General features: G+C 38.6%; 2 protein-coding genes across 2 annotated transcripts; both read left to right on the top strand.

The window, feature by feature from the left end:
• The first annotated feature begins 751 nt into the window (after positions 1 to 751).
• Positions 752 to 3,419, top strand: LOC142620360 (uncharacterized). The gene is made up of 3 exons (XM_075793741.1): positions 752 to 1,208; positions 1,617 to 2,684; positions 3,373 to 3,419. Exons 1-3 carry the CDS (start codon positions 752 to 754, stop codon positions 3,417 to 3,419), a joined length of 1,572 nt encoding a protein of 523 aa, XP_075649856.1.
• On the top strand, positions 3,160 to 19,121 carry LOC142619321 (ERAD-associated E3 ubiquitin-protein ligase HRD1B-like). The gene is made up of 8 exons (XM_075792384.1): positions 3,160 to 3,256; positions 3,968 to 4,513; positions 5,579 to 5,755; positions 6,839 to 6,988; positions 7,088 to 7,293; positions 16,631 to 16,787; positions 17,416 to 17,695; positions 18,679 to 19,121. The coding sequence occupies exons 2-8, from the start codon at positions 3,981 to 3,983 to the stop codon at positions 18,841 to 18,843; spliced, it is 1,668 nt and encodes a 555-aa protein (XP_075648499.1). The 5' UTR covers positions 3,160 to 3,256; positions 3,968 to 3,980; the 3' UTR covers positions 18,844 to 19,121.
• The last annotated feature ends 1,683 nt before the right edge of the window (positions 19,122 to 20,804 follow it).

Genomic DNA, 20,804 nt, shown 5'->3' on the forward strand with positions numbered 1-20,804 from the left:
TGGTATGAATCCTTTATTTTTCCAAAAATATTGGCATATTGTAGGCACTGATATTTCTAATGTAGTTCTTGATTGTATTAATTTTGGGAATGTCATGCATAGCATCAATTTCTCTCATATAACTCTGATTCCAAAGAGGAAAAATCCAGAGAGTATGTCTCAATTCCGGCCAATCAGTTTGTGCAATGTCATTTTCAAGATTGTTTCTAAAGTCTTAGCTAACAGACTTAAGTTGATTCTGGAGAGTATTATATCAGAATGTCAAAGCGCTTTTGTCTCAAATAGAATGATCACAGATAATATTCTTATCTCCTTTGAAACTTTGCATTATATGAAATTTAAACGCCAAGGGAACATTGCACATATGACGATAAAGCTTGACATGAGTAAAGCATATGACAGGGTTGAATGGGAGTACCTAAAGGCATTGATGTTGAAGATGAGGTTTCATAAAAAATGGGTGGATTTGATCATGGTTGGGATCTCAACTGTCTCTTACTCAGTGTTGGTAAATGGAGCACCTTCCGGATTTATCAAACCCTCCAGAGGCATTCGCTAGGGAGACCCTTTGTCTCCTTACTTGTTCTTGTTATGCACTGAAGGATTCTCGGCACTATTAAGGTATGCAGCCTATCATAGGGATTTACATGGGGTGAGTTGTTCTCGGAATGGACCTACGATCACTCATCTCCTTTTTGCAGATGACAGTCTGCTTTTATGTACTGCGTCCTTATCTGAATGTCATATTATCATGGAAATTCTTCAAGCTTATGAGATTGCATTTGGGCAGAAGATAAATAGCGATAAAAGTTTCACTTTCTTCAGCTCTAATACCCCTCATCCATTACGGGAGGAAATCAAGCAGTTTTTCAATGCTAATTCCAATGTGCCTTTGGAAAAATACCTGGGTTTACCTCCTATAATTGGTAGAGGAAAGAAGCAAGCTTTTGAGGATATTAAGAGTAAAGTTCAATCTAAACTGGAGGGTTGGAAGGGTAAATTATTATCACAGGCTGGCAGAGAGATTCTTATAAAATTGGTGGCCCTGGCCATTCCAGTTTATGCTATGAACTATTTCCTTCTTCCTTTGGGGCTATGTGATGACATTAATTCCATGATGGGGAAGTTTTGGTGGGGGCAGAAAAATGAGGAAACAAAAATACATTGGCTGATTTGGAAGCATATGTGTTTAGCAAAGAAGGATGGAGGTTTGGGGTTTTGGGATCTTAAATGTTTCAACTTAGCTTTATTAGCTAAACAGTGCTGACGGCTTCTCCACAATCAAGATTCTTTGCTCTATAAGATTTACAAGGCCAAGTATTTTCCCAATAATTCCTTTCTTGATGCTACTGTTCCGAGTCACTCTTCGTATGCTTGGAGGAGTATTACTCATGGGCGAGAACTTATCAAATAAGGGAGTTGTTGGAGGGTTGGTAATGGTTCCTTGATCAATATCTGGACTGACAAGTGGCTGCCATCTGAAGCTAATCAAAGAGTCCTCTCTCCTCGTACAATTTTACCACCTGAAGCAAGAGTTGCAGACCTCATGGAGTTTTCATTATTTCAGCCTAGATGGAAAACCATGCTCATTGACACTATATTTTATCCTTTTGAAGCCTCACTCATAAAAGCCATTCCTTTTAGTCCACGAAGGCCCGAAGATTCTCTAGTTTGGACTAGGAACAAAAATGGTGCGTTCTCAGTCAGAAGTGCATACTTTTTACAATTTGAGATTGAAAGAAAGTCCACAGGTAATGAAGCTTCTTCATCCAACCCAGCTTACCTCCATTCTTTCTGGAATGGCATTTGGTCTGCTCAGGTTCCTCCCAAGATCAAAACATTTTTCTGGCGGGCATGTAATGACAGTTTACCAACTCGTACAAAGCTGTTTGAAAGGAAGGTGCTACATTCTTTTTCTTGTGTGCTCTGTAATGAAAAAGCTAAAACTTGTGATTATCTCTTCTTGGAGTGTTCATTTGCTCAAGCCGTTTGGCTGCAATCTCCTCTATTGAATGATTACAGGCACTACTCGAAGATGAAATTCATTGATGCAATAAATGCTGCCCTTAAGAAATTATCTGCTTTTGTTTTTGATACACTGTGCATAGCTTGCTGGATGATTTGGAAATGCAGGAATAAAGCTGTGTTTAATAATATTGCTCCTTCTTATCACGAGCTATGGACTCGGGCAGATTTGTACAGACTGGAGTTTATGGAAGTGCAGCAGAAAAACTTGCAGGAAAGCATTGGGAAGGCAATAAGGTGGAGTCCCCCTCAGTCTGATTGTATGTACAAACTCAATGTGGCTTTCTCTCAATCAAAAAAGTCTTCTTCAATTGGGATTGGATTTATTATCCGGAATTATGTTGGAGAAGTTTTGGCTGCTGTTTGTGATAAAAGTGTGAAGGAGTTGAATCCATTGTGTACTGCTGCTTGTGTAGTGAGAAAAGCTTTATTGGTCTGTCAAAGTACTAGCTTTTCCCATGTGCAAGTGGAGTGTAATTTTGCAGAATTGGTGGACTTGCTTAACTCTGACCATATATGTTCTCTAGAGGTGGCGTGGATTTTGGAAGACATTGCTATTATTAATGATAATTTTAATTTAATTTCTTTTTCTAGCATTCCTTTACGATGTAATCGTGCTGTACTAGCTTTAACTAATGCTGCAAAAGAGAAAAGAGGAGGTTATTGTTTAGTTAGAAGAATGTCCATTTTTTTCTCTTCCCCATTGTACAAAGTGATATTTATCAATAAAGCCTCCTATCATTTCTGCTCAAAAAAAAAAAAAAGTTTTAATAAATTATTATACTAAATAGATACTTATAAGTTAAATAACTAATTTTTTTTTACTACTGCTAAATAATTATTTTAAATTTAAATAAATGATTTAGTACTACTTCGAAAATAAATTTTATCTAAGTTTTTTTCACTTAACGAGCTGCACGTGCTGGTACTAATCTAAAAGTACAATACAGAACCTAATAAACCAATTAGAATCAAGTCCACTCAGATAATAATAAAAAGATAAAATCAAAGTCCATAAGCGGGCCGGCCTGCCGCAGAAAACGAATCCGGATCCGGGCTAGAACAGAGTGTCTACGTGGCAATAATTGATTGGCCCGGCATACATCACGGTCCACCTCGATAAAAAACAGGAGAGAGAGAGAGAGAGAGAGAGAGAGAGAGAGAGAGAAAACTTAAAGCAAATTTGTTCGTGACAGAAGCTTTGGTTCACAGTAACAGGAACACGGAGAAGGTAACTCAATATATCAATTTCATATATCTTATCCAAAAGAAAAAAAAAATCGATTTTATATATATATATATATATATATATTGTTGTTAAAATTCAATTATTTTTGTTTCTAATAGGCATTGGATTTGAGTTACGCCTTTCTGTTTGGGGCTCGTTTTCTTAGAAATTGGCTTGCATCAACTAAAATTTTATGTGTGTTTGGTTGCTGAGAAAATGAGGGAAGAGAAATCGAAACAAATTATAATAAAATTTTGGGGCTTTCTGCCTTGTATTGATGCCATTGGAATTCTGTATTATGTTGGGTCTCGAATCATGTATACATGAGATTAGGATTTGTTTCCATTTTGAATTATCCTTATCATTGTTTTGTTTTGCTTAACTTGTTTGTAATTGCTGATTATTTGGTAGCTGAGAAAAGCAAGGAAAATATATGATGAAGAAAAAAAAAAAGTGGAATTTTAGGTCTTATTTTGCATAGTTGACTGTTCTTTTTTCTTTTTGAAATATGTTTTCTTTTTCTTCTCATTTGGGGTTTTGTTTGTTTGGTGTATGGATCATGGGAAATCATGTGAAGAAAAAAGATATGGTTTACGTGTCTGGGAATTTGATTTGCTTTTGTAATGGCCCTTTTATGAATTTGATCTTATACATTTAAAAAAATATGATTTTGTGGATTGGTTTACTTGTTAATTGAATGATATGGTGTAACAGTGTCTGGAGGAAAATGATGAAGCTGCATACGTATGCTGGGCTTAGTTTAATTGCAACTCTAGCTGTTATTTATCATGCATTTAACAGTAGAGGCCAGTTTTACCCGGCAATGGTTTATTTATCGACCTCAAAGATCAGTTTGGTGCTCCTTCTCAACATGGGTTTGGTCATTATGTGCATCTTGTGGCAATTGACCAAACGGGTATTCCTTGGTTCCCTCCGGGAAGCGGAGGTTGAGAGGCTAAATGAGCAGTCGTGGAGGGAGGTCATGGAAATCCTATTTGCGATCACTATATTCCGGCAGGACTTTTCGGTTACTTTTCTGGCTATGGTCACGGCTTTGTTGTTAATTAAGGCTTTGCATTGGTTGGCTCAGAAGAGGGTTGAATACATTGAGACCACTCCTTCAGTGCCCATGTTGTCTCATATTCGGATTGTTTCTTTTTTGGGATTCCTCCTTCTTCTTGATAGTCTCTTTTTATACAGCAATATTAAGTACTTGATAGAGACAAGGCATGCTTCAGTTTCGCTGTTCTTTTCATTTGAGTAAGTTTTCTATCTACATGTTCTTGTTTTATTATTTTCAGTTGTATTTAAATATGCTCTTCATGAGCCTTTTGTTTTTGATCATTATTTCATATGCAAATGCCTATCTATATAAGCTTAAACCGGCGTTTGCATCACTGGCTCAGCTCGTTGCAAATGAGTCTTAAATGTAATGATAAGTTTTGTTTATGCATACACTTTTACGAAAGGCTTAGAAATAGCACGTGCCCTCTTAACATAAATTTTTTGGTAGGGAGGTAACTAAAGTGGTTGGGTTTGAAATATAAGGGGTTATGATCCAAGAGGGAAAGGCAATAAATACATGAGATTAAGAAGAAGCACTGAAGTTCAAGAGAGAGACACCTTTTGGACTTATCCTTAGTTTCAGAGATTTGATACAAAGACTTGAAAATTACCAATTCTGATGGACAAGGAATCAACAGTTATTGGGGGTTGGCCAGCAATTGAAGGCAGATTCAAGAAAGCAAACCAAGGCACATATTTTGGAATGTGATTTGCCTTGCATGTGCCAAGAAGAATATTAGTGCTTATTCAACATGGATGCAAAAAGTTTCATAGAAGATATAAAGGTTTATGTTGTCTTATCTTACAATTATAAAAAATATGGCTTTTAACTACTTGTATTCTCTTCAAAAAATTTCAGAATTTCTCTAATTGAGCACTTGTTGAACCTTGGTGCATTAACTTGCAGTCAAATAAGACTTGGAAATTTTAGAAGTAATGAAGAGATGCTATTTTGTTTTCAATTACAAAAGAAGATAGTAAGGATTGGTAAATTATGTCTGTTAAGAAGTAGCTCTATTGAGGCAAAAATGTCAAAATGCCATTTTCTACAAATTCCGTACTTAACTAATTGCTCCACACACTCCAAGGCCTCAAAATGTTAACACTATTTTGTATTTTCATGTGTATTGCTGAAATTCTTCATTACAGTTTTATGACCGTGGGAATGCTTGGGATATCCAGTTGCATTTAGTTTTGACATGAATCATTTTCTGATACATGAAGTAGCTCTATAGTAATGTCTTTTACCTTTTGCCTCAGGTACATGATACTGGCAACAACAACAGTGTCAACATTTGTAAAGTACGTGTTCTATGTTAGTGACATGCTAATGGAGGGACAATGGGAAAAAAAGCCTGTGTACACATTTTACTTGGAACTTATCCGGGACTTGCTTCACTTGTCTATGTACCTGTGTTTCTTCCTTGTGATTTTCATGTAAGTGATATATTCATCCTCTTGCCCAACCATTAAAAAAAATAAAAGAAGAAAAGGAAATCAATTCACTCTCAATGCTTTACAGGTTACTCGTGTATGCACATAAGCGTAGCTGGATTAATTGTGCTCACACATCACATAAACCGTGGTTGTTTTATTGGACTATGCACAAAGTCACATGTATCTCCACTTACTGACTATTATTTGACTACCCAAGTACACAAAGATGAGCATTCGACCATGAAAAGTTATGCAATATTGTTGCTTTTGCGTAGTATGATGAGCAATTATATTTTTGTTTAACTTTACCTACTGAACTACGAAGCTGTGTGTTTTCATAGCATTTAAATTAGCAGTAACTCCACCTTTCACTTATGAAAAATAACACCTACCTTTTTTCGCTCAGCCTCCTTTTGAATCTTATATTATGCTTAAAGATGAAATACTCCATATTTGATTCCATTCTTTATGATCTATCAATTCTATTTCATTTCATTCATTTATAAGCCCCCAAATATAGTGTAACGAAGGTAGTTGTGAATAACAGGGTAGCTAATGAGCTCTAGCTCAATTGGCGCCTCCTCCCCTTGCTACTGCTTGGTAGGGTGCGAGGTCATGAGTTCAAAACCCATTAGGCGTGTGTGTAAGTTACCAATTAAAAAAAAACTGTGAATAATGGGGTAAGGTTCCAATTTGTTTACTAAGAACTTGCTCTTTGTTACAACTTAATCCCAACATAGGTTGTCCAATTTCTCCTCAAAGGGTTCAAACTGCTATTTAGTTTTGGCTTGTATAGGCACTTCTACTTGTTAAGTGTGCCAACATGAAAGTAGGGTAAACGAGCTATGCCTGTTTGTTGTTCCTCTTGCTTTCAATCATGATTCAATGTCTAGGTCATATACTTCAATATTTGTATTAAAATCAGAACTTTTTTTTGGGGGGGGGGGGAGGGGTTATTTTTTTTATGGCATATATTGTCTCCTTTTCTTTTTAAACTGTTACCATATTATTATTATTATTATTATTATTATTATAATTTCTTTTGATATATCCTATCATACTGACTTTAGTTGGTTTCCTTAGGCACTATGGTGTACCTTTGCACTTAATAAGAGAGCTTTATGAGACATTTAGAAATTTTAAGATTCGTATTGCCGATTACATTCGCTATCGGAAGATCACTTCAAACATGAACGATCGATTTCCAGATGCAACACCTGAAGAACTTAATGCGTGAGTTCTTTGCTTTGCTATTATTGTGTTTTGGACACACACACAACTTTTACTTTTTTTTTTTTTTTTTTTAAATAATTATTTCTGATGGATATGCAGAAGTGACGCAACATGCATAATTTGTCGTGAAGAGATGACGACAGCCAAGAAACTTATTTGTGGACATCTGTTTCATGTGCATTGCCTCCGGTCATGGTTAGAGCGACAGCATACCTGTCCTACTTGCAGAGCCCTGGTTGTACCACCTGAAAATGGGACAACTACAGCTGGAGGGCATGGATCACGGGCAGATGTTAATCAGCAAGGTAATTACATAATCATCACTTATGTGATTGGGGTGAATTATTTCTGATACACAATTTTTTTGTGCACAATTTCAAATTACTAATGAAAACTATGACTCTGCATTTTTCCCATGTTATGCTATGACTTATGAACAAGTCATTCCCTTTCCTGTGTATTTTGACATTGTGGTACCATTGGAATTTATTGAGTAGCAATATCTTATCAACTTAAGAGAAAAAGATAAAGCACTTATCAGAAGCCATAAGTTAGCCCACAACTGCCAATGGCCTTTGGGCCAAATGGCACTTCCAACCCCATAAGTATTTTTTGGTTAGTGTGGGTGGGGGTTCAGATCTCCTCGGCTGTGTGAGTATTTACCTAGCATAAGTGGCATTCATAATAAAAGTGAATAAATTACACTAGCCGTCAACCTATTGCAACCCCCCCCCCCCCCCCCCCCCTTTTTTTTTTTTTTGAGTTTGGGATCAGCTATGTGCAAAATATACCACACTAAGCACTGCCACAGGCAAAGTTTTGATTATTTATCTCTCCATAAAAAAATGGCAAATTGCAAAAACACCTCTTGAGGTTTGGGTCATTTTCAAACACACCCACTGTACTATCAATTAAAAATTTTAAGCACCCAAGGCATTGTAATTGATCAAATTGATCCCTCTGTTCAACTTCTTTCAATTTGAGTGTTTGAAATTCATTTTTTAAATAAAATTAAAATTAGTTAAAATATAATTATTAAAAAAAAAAACTCTTCTAAAATTAAAATTGGAAAGAAAAATTTGAAGTATTGTTAACATGAAAACTTCAGATCTAGTATTACCAAAAACATCAATTCCCAATTTTATGCCATCTACCCTGTACACAGTTCACCAAGAATTTTACTACTTTCATGCCCACTTCTCAAACAAATGATCAATCTCCAATTCAAGTTAATGCCCACTACATTAACAAACCAAATCATTGAATCCCAATTTCAAAAAATCTTCAACCACAAATCTAAACAATACCCACAAAATCCAACACCTCCACAAATAAAAAACCCTCTAACCTCAGCAATTTGCCCCAAACTGACAATGAACCGAACCATCCGTATGATGAGAACCTGCCACCAAGCTGATCATACTGCATTCATTTGCGGAGCACTCCTTGGAGCCGGTCAGGACAACTTGACTGGTGCTCACATCTTGGGCTTGGTGTTCTTGGGACGACTCGGTTAATGAGGCATGGTGATGTTGGTGCAGTTTCCTCGGCTTCAGCTGGCTTGAAATTGGTGGCCTAGGCTCCATTGCCACTCCAAGAGCAAGGGGAGGGCTTAAGAGATGAAAAAATAGAAGAAGGGTAGGAGAGAGCAAGGATTCGGCCATGTTGAGGTAGGCTGAGAGAGAGAACTGGTAAAAGAAAAAGAAAATAAAGGGAAAGAAAACAAGAAGAAAAGAAAAGAATTTTTTTTTTTTTGATAAGTAAGAATGATATATATACGAAGGTTACTCTATGCCTGAAAAACACATAGCAACCCAGAAATACAAGAAAAAGAAAACAAAGAGAAACAAGAGAGAAAACCAAACAACAGAGAAATTACAAAAGGAGAAGGGAACAAAGAAAAGAAGGGAGAGAATCACTAGACGTGAGTCCCCACGCTCGAGACCAATCAAATAGAGTTCCACAAAAAGAAGCAAGCAATTGATCCCTAGAGCTATCCAAATCCTCAAAAGTCCTCCGGTTCCGCTCTTTCCAAATACACCAAAGGATGCACAACGGGACTAAATTCCAGATCTGAGACGCTTCCCCAACCAATTCCACCATCCAAAAAGCAAGTCTGGAACCGAACTAGGCATAACCCAAGCCAAGCCAAAAGTTATAAAAACAAAGCTCCATAACCGATAGGCCACCTCACAATGAAGAAGAAGGTGATCTACCGTCTCTCCACCATGACGGCACATAATGCACCAATCCACAAAAACCAATCTCCTCAATCTCAGATTGTCTCCCGTTAGGATCTTATTCCAAGCTACACACCAAACAAAAAAAGAAACTCGCCTAGGGGCCTTAACTCTCCAAATAACTTTCCAAGGAAAGATAGTTGAAGGAGAATTTCTTAATTTGTAATAGTACGACCGGATGTCAAAAGCTCCATTACGCTTCAATTTCCAGCTCATCCGGTCACCAACATCCATAGGAGGGATTATAGCACCCAACATACGAAGAAACCGCAGCCCTTCATCCATCTCCCAATCATTAAAAAATCTACTAAACCGAACATTCCAAGATCTTCTATCCTCCGCCCCCTGCCTATGCAAAGAAGCTTCAACAGAAGCCTCCTTATCAATGGCAATGCCATACAGCCTAGGAAAAGCCAACTGAAAAGGTTGATCCCCATACCACCCATCCTGCCAAAACCTCACCCTATTCCCCAACCCAACCACAAACTGACAATTTTTACTGAAATCCTCCCAACCCATACGGATGCTTCTCCACAAACCACACCCATGAGCTCCCCTACCCAGCTTTGAGGTCCATCCCCCCCAATCTTCCCCAAATTTTGAAGCTACTACCCGCCTCCATAAACGACCCTCTTCCTTACCAAACCGCCACAACCATTTCCCCAATAAAGCCTTATTAAAGGTAGTGAGTTTCCTTATCCCTAAGCCACCATTGGCTATAAGCGCACAAACTTTGTCCCATCCTACCAAATGAATCTTGCTATCTCCCCACAGGAAATCCCTTTGCATCTTTTCAATTTTATAAGTCACATGAGTACGAATTGAGAACAACGATAGAAAGTAAATCGGAAGACTAGAAAGCGTACTCTTGAGTAACATCAAACGACCCCCCTTAAACAAGTACAACTTCTTCCATCCAGATAATTTCCGGTTAATACTTTCCAGAATTGTGTTCCAAATTGAAGGGGAGTTGTGAGGAGCCCCCAGCGGCATGCCAAGATACAACATAGGTAAAGATCCAACTCTGCAGCCCAATATATCCGCCAGAGCATGCACATCACCAACCTCCCCTATAGGAACCATTTCGCTCTTATGCACATTGACCTTCAAACCTGTTACCACCTGAAAATTAAGGAGCAACAACCGAATATGAAGAATTTGCTCCACATTTGCATCACAAAAGAGGATAGTATCATCTGCAAATAATAGATGTGAAACACGTTCCCCACCATCCCTCCTACCCTCAAAATTAAAACCACGGATCAAGCCAGCTCCCTCCATTCTTCTCAACATCCTACTAAGCACCTCCATCAAGATCAAAAATAGCATAGGAGATAGCGGATCTCCTTGTCTTAAACCCCTTGAGCTACCAAAGAAATCAGCTGGGGACCCATTAATCAAAACAGAGAACTGAATTGTGGATATACAAGAACGGATCCACTTACACCACTTCACTCCAAAACCCATCCTGTTCAGCAGATATAACAAAGCCTCCCAATTCACATGATTGTAGGCTTTCTCTATATCGAGCTTACAAATGACTCCAGGGACCCTACTCTTCCCGCGACTATCCACACACTCATTCGCAATGAGAACCGAGTCAAGGATTTGTCTTCCACCCACAAAGCTATTTTGATTCTCAGAAATCAATTGATCTAAAACCACTCTCAAGCGATTAGCCAAGACCTTAGCCAGGATTTTATACACACTCCCTACCAAACTAATAGGACGAAAATCTCTAATATTGGAAGCACCATTCCTTTTAGGAATTAAAGCAATGAAGGTCGCATTAAGGGATTTTTCAAACTTGCAATGATGGAAAAACTCTTCAAAGACCGCTAAGACATCTTTCTCCACTACCTTCCAGCAATGATGATAGAACGCCATAGTGAACCCATCCGGACCTGGAGCTTTGTCCCCTTCTAGATCCCTAACAACTTGAAGAATCTCCTCTCTCTCAAACTTCCTTTCAAGCCAAACCCTTTCCCTGTTCTCAATGCGATCAAACTCCAAACCCTCCACAAAAGGCCTCCACTCCTCAGTCTCCTTGTACAAATTTTTATAAAATTGTACAACTTGAAAAGTTACCTCGGAGGCCTCTTCAAAGACCACCCCATCCACCTCCAAGGTCCTTAGATGATTAGAACGTCTATGGGAGTTAGCCATTTTGTGAAAAAACTTGGTGTTATTATCCCCCTCCTTGATACATAACATCCTAGATTTTTGTCTCCAAGAAATTTCTTCTAATGAAAGAAGATGCTCCACCTGGGATCTCAAACCAGCCCTATGAACAATCTCCCCATCAGAGAGACCTACATCCCCCTCCTTGGCGTCTAGGGTTATCAACTCCTCCAGTAATTGCTTCTTTTGACGCGCTACATTACCAAACTCTCGACGATTCCATTGCACAATGTCCTCTTTCAGAGCCTTTAATTTTTTCGCCAGCACAAAACTAGGAGTACCTACGAAGGAATGTCGATTCCACCAGGTTTGAACTCTATCCACAAATCCCTCCGACTTCAACCACATATTTTCAAATCTGAAAGGACTCTTCCCCCTTGCCATTCCCCCTGCCTCCAAGAGAATTGGACTGTGGTCTGAGACAGTACGGGGTAAGATCCTTTGAGTAACATCTGGGAAATGATCCTCCCAATCGGGAGTGACCAAAGCTCTATCAATCCTAGACATCATTGGTTGATCAGAACCATTGGACCAAGTAAAGCTACCTCCTTCCAAAGGCAAGTCAACCAAGTTGAGATCCTCAACAAATTCAGAAAATTTTTCCATAGCCGTGGACAAACGAGTCTCTCCCCTACGCTCGCTATGGAAGCGAACTATATTAAAGTCCCCAAAGCAGCACCACGGAATCCTCCAACACTGCTGAACTCCCACTAGCTCATCCCACATGAGACCCCTCTCAACATTCTCATTTGGGCCATAAACGCCTGAGCAAGCCCAAATAAACCCATCCCCCACCCCTTTCCACTTTACCGACACTGAGAATAAACCAACCATAATCTCCACCTTACCCAAAACCCTTTTGTCCCACATAAGCAAAATACCACCAGCCGTCCGATCAGCCTCCAAGACAGCCCAGTCCACATATGGGCAGCCCCACAAACTACAAACCAGCTGTCTATTCATACTAGCAATCTTTGTCTCTTGTAAACAGACAACATCACACTTCCAATCCCGCAACAAGTTCTTCACCATAAGACGTTTCCGAGGATCATTTAAACCTCCAACATTCCACGAAATCATTTTTATCTTCATAAAAACTAAAATATCCCCAACTACAAACACCATCACGAGACCACCCTCTATCTTCTGTCATAATTCACCGAAGAAAACAAGTTTTGCAGCTCCCTGCAACCCTTATTTTTGGACTTAGCCACCTTATTGCTGCCCATTACTTTCCTGTGTAACACATTGGCTGCCTCCATCTCTGATTCAAGCCTCTGTAATAGAGCAATGCACAATTTCTCATGTCGAGTCATAGATAACCCAACCAATTTACTAAAGCCAGGAATTCTGTGTTTCACCCACCCAGAAATATCTATGTTAGGTTCAATACTAAAAACCTCATCAACCTCCTCCAACTCTGCCAAGGTTGTTGAACCACTCGGATCAAAGATTTGCAGAGGAAAGGCAACCTCACCCACAGAAAAAACAGCTGCTTCCTCCACAATCATAACCTCCCTAGGAAGGCAAATTTCCTTACTAAAAAAAGAATTAACCTCCTGACCCACTACCCCCAAGCCCCTTGGTCCAGCTCGCACCAACTCCCAAAAGAGGTCAGGGAGAAAAGGTCCTAACGACCGTGTCACAAAAGTGAGAGCCACTGACCTCTTACCTTCAGAAACAACCCCCTCGGGTGCGAAATGGAACCGAGAAAGTCATTCCGGCCCCAGCTCAGCCTGAAAACCATCGCCGGAGGGGACTCGGCACACTCCGCCACCCCTACCGGTGGCGCGCGACGCCGATGAGGCGAACCCACCAAATCCCCGGTGCTCCACGTCGCCGGTAACGACAGAGCAGGGCCCGTCGGAGACTCTTGAGACACCGAAAAGCACAAGCCACCCTTATCGGCCTGAGCCCGTACCTTCGAAGACCACTCATGACCTCCGGCCACCTGCGACGGCGTCACAAAACACGTCGGCCTCACCCCTAGACATTCCCCAGTCTTCTCATGAGTATTGGCTGAAGGTAAGGGCTCAACCCACTTATTGGAGCACTCCCCAGGCTTAAAGGATAATGGGCTTGTGAGCTGTGGGCCTAAACAATTCTCACTAACTGTCCTTTGGGCTACCCTCTTGTTTGGGCCCAAACCCAGACCCAACTTACCCTGAGGCAACTCCTTACCAGCCCGTGAAACCCATCTGTGCTTCTGATCTCTCCCTTTCTTCCTATCCCAGGAAACCCGCCTCCTCCCCATCACATCAACCTCCACAATAAGACCTCTCCCTGCCCAGCATGGTCTCCTTACATCACTCCTTTTCCTATTGTCATAGGCTTTTGAATTCAAACTGGAACTTGGGAAGTGTATCCTACTTTCTGCCACTGACTTCTCATTAATGCACTTCTCCCTCCTATCACCTCCTCCCACCACCATCTTATCAGACTTACCTACCGGAAAAACTCCCACCTTAGCACCTGTGAAACTCCGGTTGCCCTCCATCTTCTCCCCTCCTAAATGCATCTTCATCCCCTTGGCAATGGAACCTACCTGTTTTGGCTGCTTTCTATCCTCTACTCTTCCATGAATGCCTTGCACAGCTTCAGCAAAAGTTCTAGGGTGTTGAGTCTCCAGATATTGCCTATGCACCTGAGGAATAAGAGTTGGAAGACCCGTTCCACCCACTGCATATTGGGAGGGGTACAACACCTTTCTTAGTTCAAGGCCAAAAGCCCTCCAACCATATCTCTCTTTGCCTTCAGGGATAATGATCGACCTCCTACACCCGCCAACTTTTAGTTCAGTCAGAAGCAAGAACTGACCAAAGGAGTTGGTGCTACGCTGGAGAGTATAAGCAGTGTCACCATCCCTGAATGTAAAGAACTATTGAGAGCTTGCCCCAACAACAGTGTGTTCAATATTCTTCATCAGCCATAATGCTGCATTCTTACCCATGAAGACTGATCTCATAGAATATTTGCCCCTCTCATAAATCTGTAACAAGAAATAACGCCCCCCTTCCTCAACAACTAATTGAAAAAACTTGGATTCGATGACGAAATTGTGAAAGCCCCCCATAAATCTACCTGGTACTTAACCTAATCTTCCTTCAAAAGAAAAGAATTTTTTAAAAAGAATTTGATGGAAGAATGTTTTGTCTACAATAAAATGCACGTAACCACTTTCGGTCACTTAATTGATGGAAGTTTAATAGAGGGGTTAATTTGATCAATCGCAATACGTCAAGTGTTTAAAAGTTTAAATTGATAGTACAAGGGGGTATGTTTGAAAATGACCCCAACCCCGGGGAGTGTTTTTGCAATTTTCCCTAAAAATCTGTCATATTTTACTTTTAATCTGTCAATTCAAACATATCTTCTGTCTTGGTCCTCAGGATCAGTTTCTGGACTCCAATAGTGGATGGCAGATAAATATTGTATGCATCATGTGTAGCAGAGAAATCAGTTATACTGTACTGGATTATCAGATTTTTGTTGATTCTTCCCAGTTTTTTAGCTAAAAACTTTCTACTGCTGGAAGAGTGTAATCAAGTGGATTAGGTCATGCAAATTGTGTTTCTGCATCAAATTCTTAGCTTTCATATAATTTTTATCACACATGTTGCTTGGGCTCAGAGGTTGTACCTTGGTGTGATGGCAAGTGCCCTCCGTTCAAGAGATGTGTTGCATGCTTGAGTCTGTGAATTAGCCTCTCCAAAAATTAGGGGTAAGGCTAACTCTTCCAAAGGTCGCAAAAGAAGGACCTTTGTGCACTGGGTATGGCCTTTATGGAATGCTTGGGCCCAGTGAATTAAGCTTGCCACAGTACAGTGCCCCTTTCATGGACATTTGCTAATAGAAGGCTAAGTGCAATATGGCTTTGCTTATTTTCCTTACTCCTTTATAGCGGCCTTAGATGCAGCTGCCTTCTAGGGAGTCTATTGCAATTGTTCATGTTTATGGATTTTGATTTTGAAAAAAAAAAAATATGAACATTAATTTTTAGATGTTGCTGAAAATTTTGTTTTAACCCTGGTTAAATCTATTTTCAAAGGAAAAACTTAAAAGGATTAATGATTTAGTTGGAAATCATGTCTTGAAATATGTAATTCCTGATTTTATTTGAGCTATCCTGACATATTTGTTTAGTAATCTATTTTGGTTGCGTTTCTGCAGAATAATTTTCCCCTGAATGTTCCTATTAAGATGAGATTTAAAAAAGAAAAAGAAAAGCTATAGTTTAAACTTTAAAACAACAGTCTAGGTCATAATTCATAATGTATGAAAGAGTAATGAAAGGTATTTGGAAGGTTTAAGGCACCCCGGCGTGTTTCTTTCTTTGTTTGGACAGCCGCATGGGATAGGATCCTCACGGGAGACAACTTGAGGCTTAGGGGCTTTGACTTCGTTGATTGGTGCATTATGTGTCGGTGCTGTGGTGAAACAGTGGATTATTTGTTGTTGCATTGTGGAAAGGCTTATCGGCTATGGTGTTTTGTCTTGAGGATTTTTAGGATTTCTTGGGTTTTCTCATGTACGGTGTCAGATTTTCCATTTAGTTGTGGAATTGGTTAGAGAAGCATTCATCTTACATTTGAAACCTAGTTCCGTTGTGTTTGATGTGGTGTATTTGGAAGGAACGCAATTGGCGGACGTTTGAAGATTTGGATAGATCTGAGGATCAACTGCTTTCTATCTTTTCTAGTTCTCTTTTTGATTGGGCTAAGGCTTGAGGACTCACATCTAGTGACTCTCTTCCTCTATTCCTTAGCTCTCATCTTCTTTGTAATTTATGCCTTTCTTTGTTTTCGCTTTTTCATCTTTCTTGTACTATTGTTATGCTGGTGCTAATTTGCATCTAGCAGTTTTTTGAATATACTTTTTCTTACCTATCAAAATAAAAATAAAAATGAAAGAGTAATGAAATATGGCTAGTGTAGAACTCCAAGATTCATACAATTGCTGTTATTTTAGCGTCATAAATTGGTGGTTCTCTAACATACTCTTTCAGTTTCTCATTTGTGGTTATAGCAATTTCTTGGGTTTCCATGTTTTATGTTCAGTGGTTTCATTCATCATGTCAGTTGTTTAATCTCAGGGAAATGGAGTTCTTTATTGTGATATGCTTTTACCACTTTGAAAAGGGAAAAAAAGAAGTTATTTTTCTTCACTTAATTGTTTCACTTGTCATGGTATAGGACTGACAAACTATTTTAACTGGGTACAGGGACAGCGATGGGAAGCACGTCTGCTCAGGGTTCTGTTGGTAATGGTACGGCGGGTGATAATTTGAGCCAGCATCAAGCCAGACTCCAAGCTGCTGCTGCAGCAGCTTCAATATATGAGAAATCTTATGTTTATCCTTCTGCAAATACGCTAGTATGGTATGCATCTTTGTGCTATGTTTTTAATCATCTTGTCTGTTTGCGTGATTTCGGTTGTGTAGCGTGTGTGTGCTGGGTGGAGGTAGACTGCTTGCACTCTTGAACTACAAATATGGCATAGAACATTGTTCTGTCTTCATATTCTCCTTAGTGTGATGGTTTAAGAAATGATGCATCATATTCTAATAGTACTTGAAGCATTGCAATGGGTCAGCCAAGTAACGCCAACCACCGTTTGATTCAGTTGAGCCCTTCTGGGTTGCAGAACAGATTAATTTAAAAGCTGTAAAGTATATATCAAAGACTTGAAGCTAGCCTACAAAATCAGTTGAACACCCCATGCTTCATTTTCTCCTTCCCAGAGCTTATTTACTTTGAAAAGCCCAGGCTTCTGGTTTGATGAGGACCGATGTTTTCACCAGTACATATTTAAAAGGAGGAGATATAGAGTGCAATCTTAGATAAGACAGATGGTGGGGAGAAAATTGTGGCTTACCCTAATTAGTTTTGGAAAAAAGAAGAAGGGATTCATTAAGCCAATCCCAATTTACTTGGAATTAAGGCTTAGTTGATTTGAGTTGAGTTTTAGGACCAACTGTTTCAACAAATTTTGTACTCTTCTTTGCAGGTCCCCTGGATATGCCGTTCTTCCGCAGGTTCAAAAAACTTCAGCCAACTCTGCTAACACAGAATCCAGTGGACCAGCATTCATTGGACAACCACAACAACAGTTTGCAATCCCTGGTGGACCTTCAAACTTGCCTTTTCCTCAATCACCGCACTGCATTTTTGTTCCTTTTCAGACACCTGGAGCCAATGTGACCTATGGAGATAGGTTTGGCAGCAATCTTAATATACCAGACTCGCAGCTGGAAGCTCAGAAAAAATTTCTCAGTAACCAAATTGAGGTACAATAAATTTTAATTCTGATACATATATCATTGTGGTTTATCCATTGATGCTTCCATTTTCTGCTTCTATATATGTGAATTCATGAGGTGTATGTATCATCTTACTGTACACTAGTGGATACTACATGAGAAGATTGTGTTCATATGATCTAATAGGCAAAATGTTAAACCATCTAAACCGATATAATCCTCCCCCACAGGAAGATGTGCATTATGTGTTTGTAAACTTATGCATGTACACTTGGTTGAGGTCTGCTGTTTGGGTGGGCTAATATTATCAATTCTTTCTTAAATGTATGCTTCATAAGCAAGTGTCCAGTGTTTATATTTGAAATCTTTCATGGTATAGTTATCAGCAATGCCTGCAGCAACTGGTATAATAAGTTAACTTTTGATTGTTAGTTTCTTGCTGGAAGATCCAAGGAATCCTTAAACCTTATCTCAAAACATGGGATGTAAATACATGCCATTGCAATCAACATAATAGTCATGCAGTTGTCACATAGGTGATTCATATCAACTGGCTATTGATGTGTGATTAAGGTGACGGGAAGGAGATTGTCAGGGCCCAAATAGCACACTATAGTCCTTTTTCTCAATGAAAGTCTTATTCAGCAAAAAAACAAACGAAACTAGTGATGGGAAGTGAGGTTGAGCAATCACATCAAATGGGTACCTGTTAGAAGGGGCACTTTATTTTATCGTTGAGTTGTTCTCCTCTGATGGGATGGGCACCTGGGCACGGCGTCCCTATCAAAGTTGGTCGGACTTGGGTCCCAGGAATTGTATTTTCCTCGTATTAGCTGCATCAGTTGACTTCCTTCATTAGAGTTTGATTGCTTTACTTTGTAGATGATTATTATTATTATTTATTTATTTTACATTTTAAGAAAATAGAATAACTTGCATCATACTAATCAAAGAAAATAAAATGACTATATTCTGTCGTAATATTGTGGTTCACTGTCCCTCTCATGCAGGTCATGCAAAATCAGCTCCGACTTCTACAGAAGCCAAAAGTTGAGGAAAACCTGGACATTGGTCCCACATCATCATCAGATAGCAAAGGAAAAAATGTTGCTGCATCTACATCTTCATCTATTTCAGACTGCGGTCATCATGGGGAGACTGAAGTCGATAAATAACTTTGCATTAGTACTAGATGTATTATAAAGAGACTGCAGAATATGGATACAGGGAAAAGAAAAAGATAGAGATACGTTACAACGTTGCTTCTGTAAGAGCTGTTGATGTGAGCAATGTTTTCTAAGTCCCATAAATTATTTTTTCCTTAATCAAGCTGACTTTTAGGTTTTGAATATTGAGTGTCCTTACAAATGACCAATTTGTGCAAGAATTTTTTTTACTTTTGATGTAAAATTGTGCATGTTTAGTGCTGACAAATACATATATTTCTTGATCTGTCTCCGCGTGTGATTCTCCTTGTAGGAACACAGATCTGGAATTTAACAGCATGGACATTACTGCAGCTCGACTAGACATTTCTTTTTTCCATTCTTGTGAAGCAGACTAGCCTGTATGTCTATACTTGGCTTGGTTATTAGGAAATAATCTTCTCGGCTCCATCCTCCATGCTTCAATGTCAACTCATAATGAGTTCCTTACAATCTAAACCCTCTGTGGCACATAGCTAGGGGGCAGCTCAACAATTAGACGATTTAGGCAATGGCCTGCCTAAGGCCTCAATTGGAAGAAGACCCCCTAAAATAAATACATTATAGGTTGGCTTGGACCGCGCGTTCAGCGTTTTCCTCTTTTTTTTTTTTATTTGTTCAGTGTTCTCCTCTTTTTCTTTTTTTTCCCCTGTTGCCCGTTTCTACTTTTAGGGGACAAGTTATTGTGCGCGTACTGTTCATGTACTTTTCAACAATTTTTTAATTAAAAGTGGGTCTTATGGTACTATTTACACATTTAAAAATTATTTTTTTACATTGTTTTCAGTTTTCAGCTATATCCAAACGGACCCTATATTTATTATAGAGTCGCAAAAAGGTTTTAAAATAAGTATTGCAAAAATAATAACAATTATAAAAAAGTATGGTCTTTCACTTTTAAAAAAAAAGGCCTCTTCTATTGGTCAATAAAATGTCTTGTCTATCTGTCTAACAATATAAAAATGTAATCAAGGCCCAAAAATTTTACTCATCATTTCTCTCTATCAAAATTAAAATTAGAATTAATAGTTTTTTAGACAAATTCATTATTGAAATCTATTTTTCAAATAGTAAATTATGAGTAAGCAATAAAAAGAAGAAGGAATTTTGGAGGATTTATGTGAAAGTAATTTTCTAATAGTTATAATTTGCCATCTCAAGAAAAGGTATACCGCTTTTTACTATTAATATCACTTTCACGTGAGCTTCTAAAAAGTAACTTAACATTTTAACAAGTTGTAAAAACGATTGTGAATTTGTGTACATGAGCTTATTATTTTAAGGAACCTTGTAGATTACTCTTAGATGATTTCTTAAACCATAAGGAAATAAATTTGTCTCTTAATATGAAACTTATGAAATCTATACAATTAGAGTATAACGGAAAATCATGCTGTCTTCACCAATATATGTTAGATTTGGACAGGAGAAAGCAAAGTGCTCAACTAAGGTGCTGTGATGTGAGAAAGTTGAATAGAATTTCCCATGTGAACAAGAAACAAAAAGGACAACTGAAATAACAACCTCACGACTAACAACTCAGTAACGAAAATAACTAACCCCACTAATCTCAGGCAACCAATAACTAAAATTACAAGTCTCTATGTCTTTGGAAAAATTGTTAATAAACTACTTAAAAAAAATTATACTACATTTATGATAAATTGAAAAAATAGTCAGAATTTTAATTTTTTTCTCATAAAATTTTTTCTAACAATAGTTTGCTAAATAACTTTTCTCATGAATTAATTACGTAACGAAAGACCTAAGGACTTGTAGCACAGTTTAAACTATATGTCGTATTGATACTTCTGCAATCGTTATGCAGAATTAAAGCTATTGCTTCAGCAAAAACAAAGAAAAGAAAAGCTTTTTTTATTTGGGTAAAAAAAAAAAAAAAAAACCTATTGCTTCTATTTTAATAGAATTGT

The sequence above is a fragment of the Castanea sativa genome, chromosome 12 (assembly GCF_040712315.1).
Source record: "Castanea sativa cultivar Marrone di Chiusa Pesio chromosome 12, ASM4071231v1".
In the NCBI taxonomy this organism is placed as follows: Eukaryota; Viridiplantae; Streptophyta; class Magnoliopsida; order Fagales; family Fagaceae; genus Castanea; species Castanea sativa.

Bases quoted from the DNA above. Each gene is read 5' to 3' on its own strand.
- LOC142620360 (XM_075793741.1), top strand. From the start codon at position 752: ATGGAAATTCTTCAAGCTTATGAGATTGCATTTGGGCAGAAGATAAAT. The intron at 1,209-1,616 runs GTTTGGGGTTTT...ATCCTTTTGAAG, and splicing joins TTTAGCAAAGAAGGATGGAG to CCTCACTCATAAAAGCCATT. The intron at 2,685-3,372 runs GTTATTGTTTAG...TGTTTCTAATAG, and splicing joins TGCAAAAGAGAAAAGAGGAG to GCATTGGATTTGAGTTACGC.
- LOC142619321 (XM_075792384.1), top strand. From the start codon at position 3,981: ATGATGAAGCTGCATACGTATGCTGGGCTTAGTTTAATTGCAACTCTA. The intron at 5,756-6,838 runs GTAAGTGATATA...TGGTTTCCTTAG, and splicing joins TTCTTCCTTGTGATTTTCAT to GCACTATGGTGTACCTTTGC. The intron at 6,989-7,087 runs GTGAGTTCTTTG...ATGGATATGCAG, and splicing joins ACACCTGAAGAACTTAATGC to AAGTGACGCAACATGCATAA.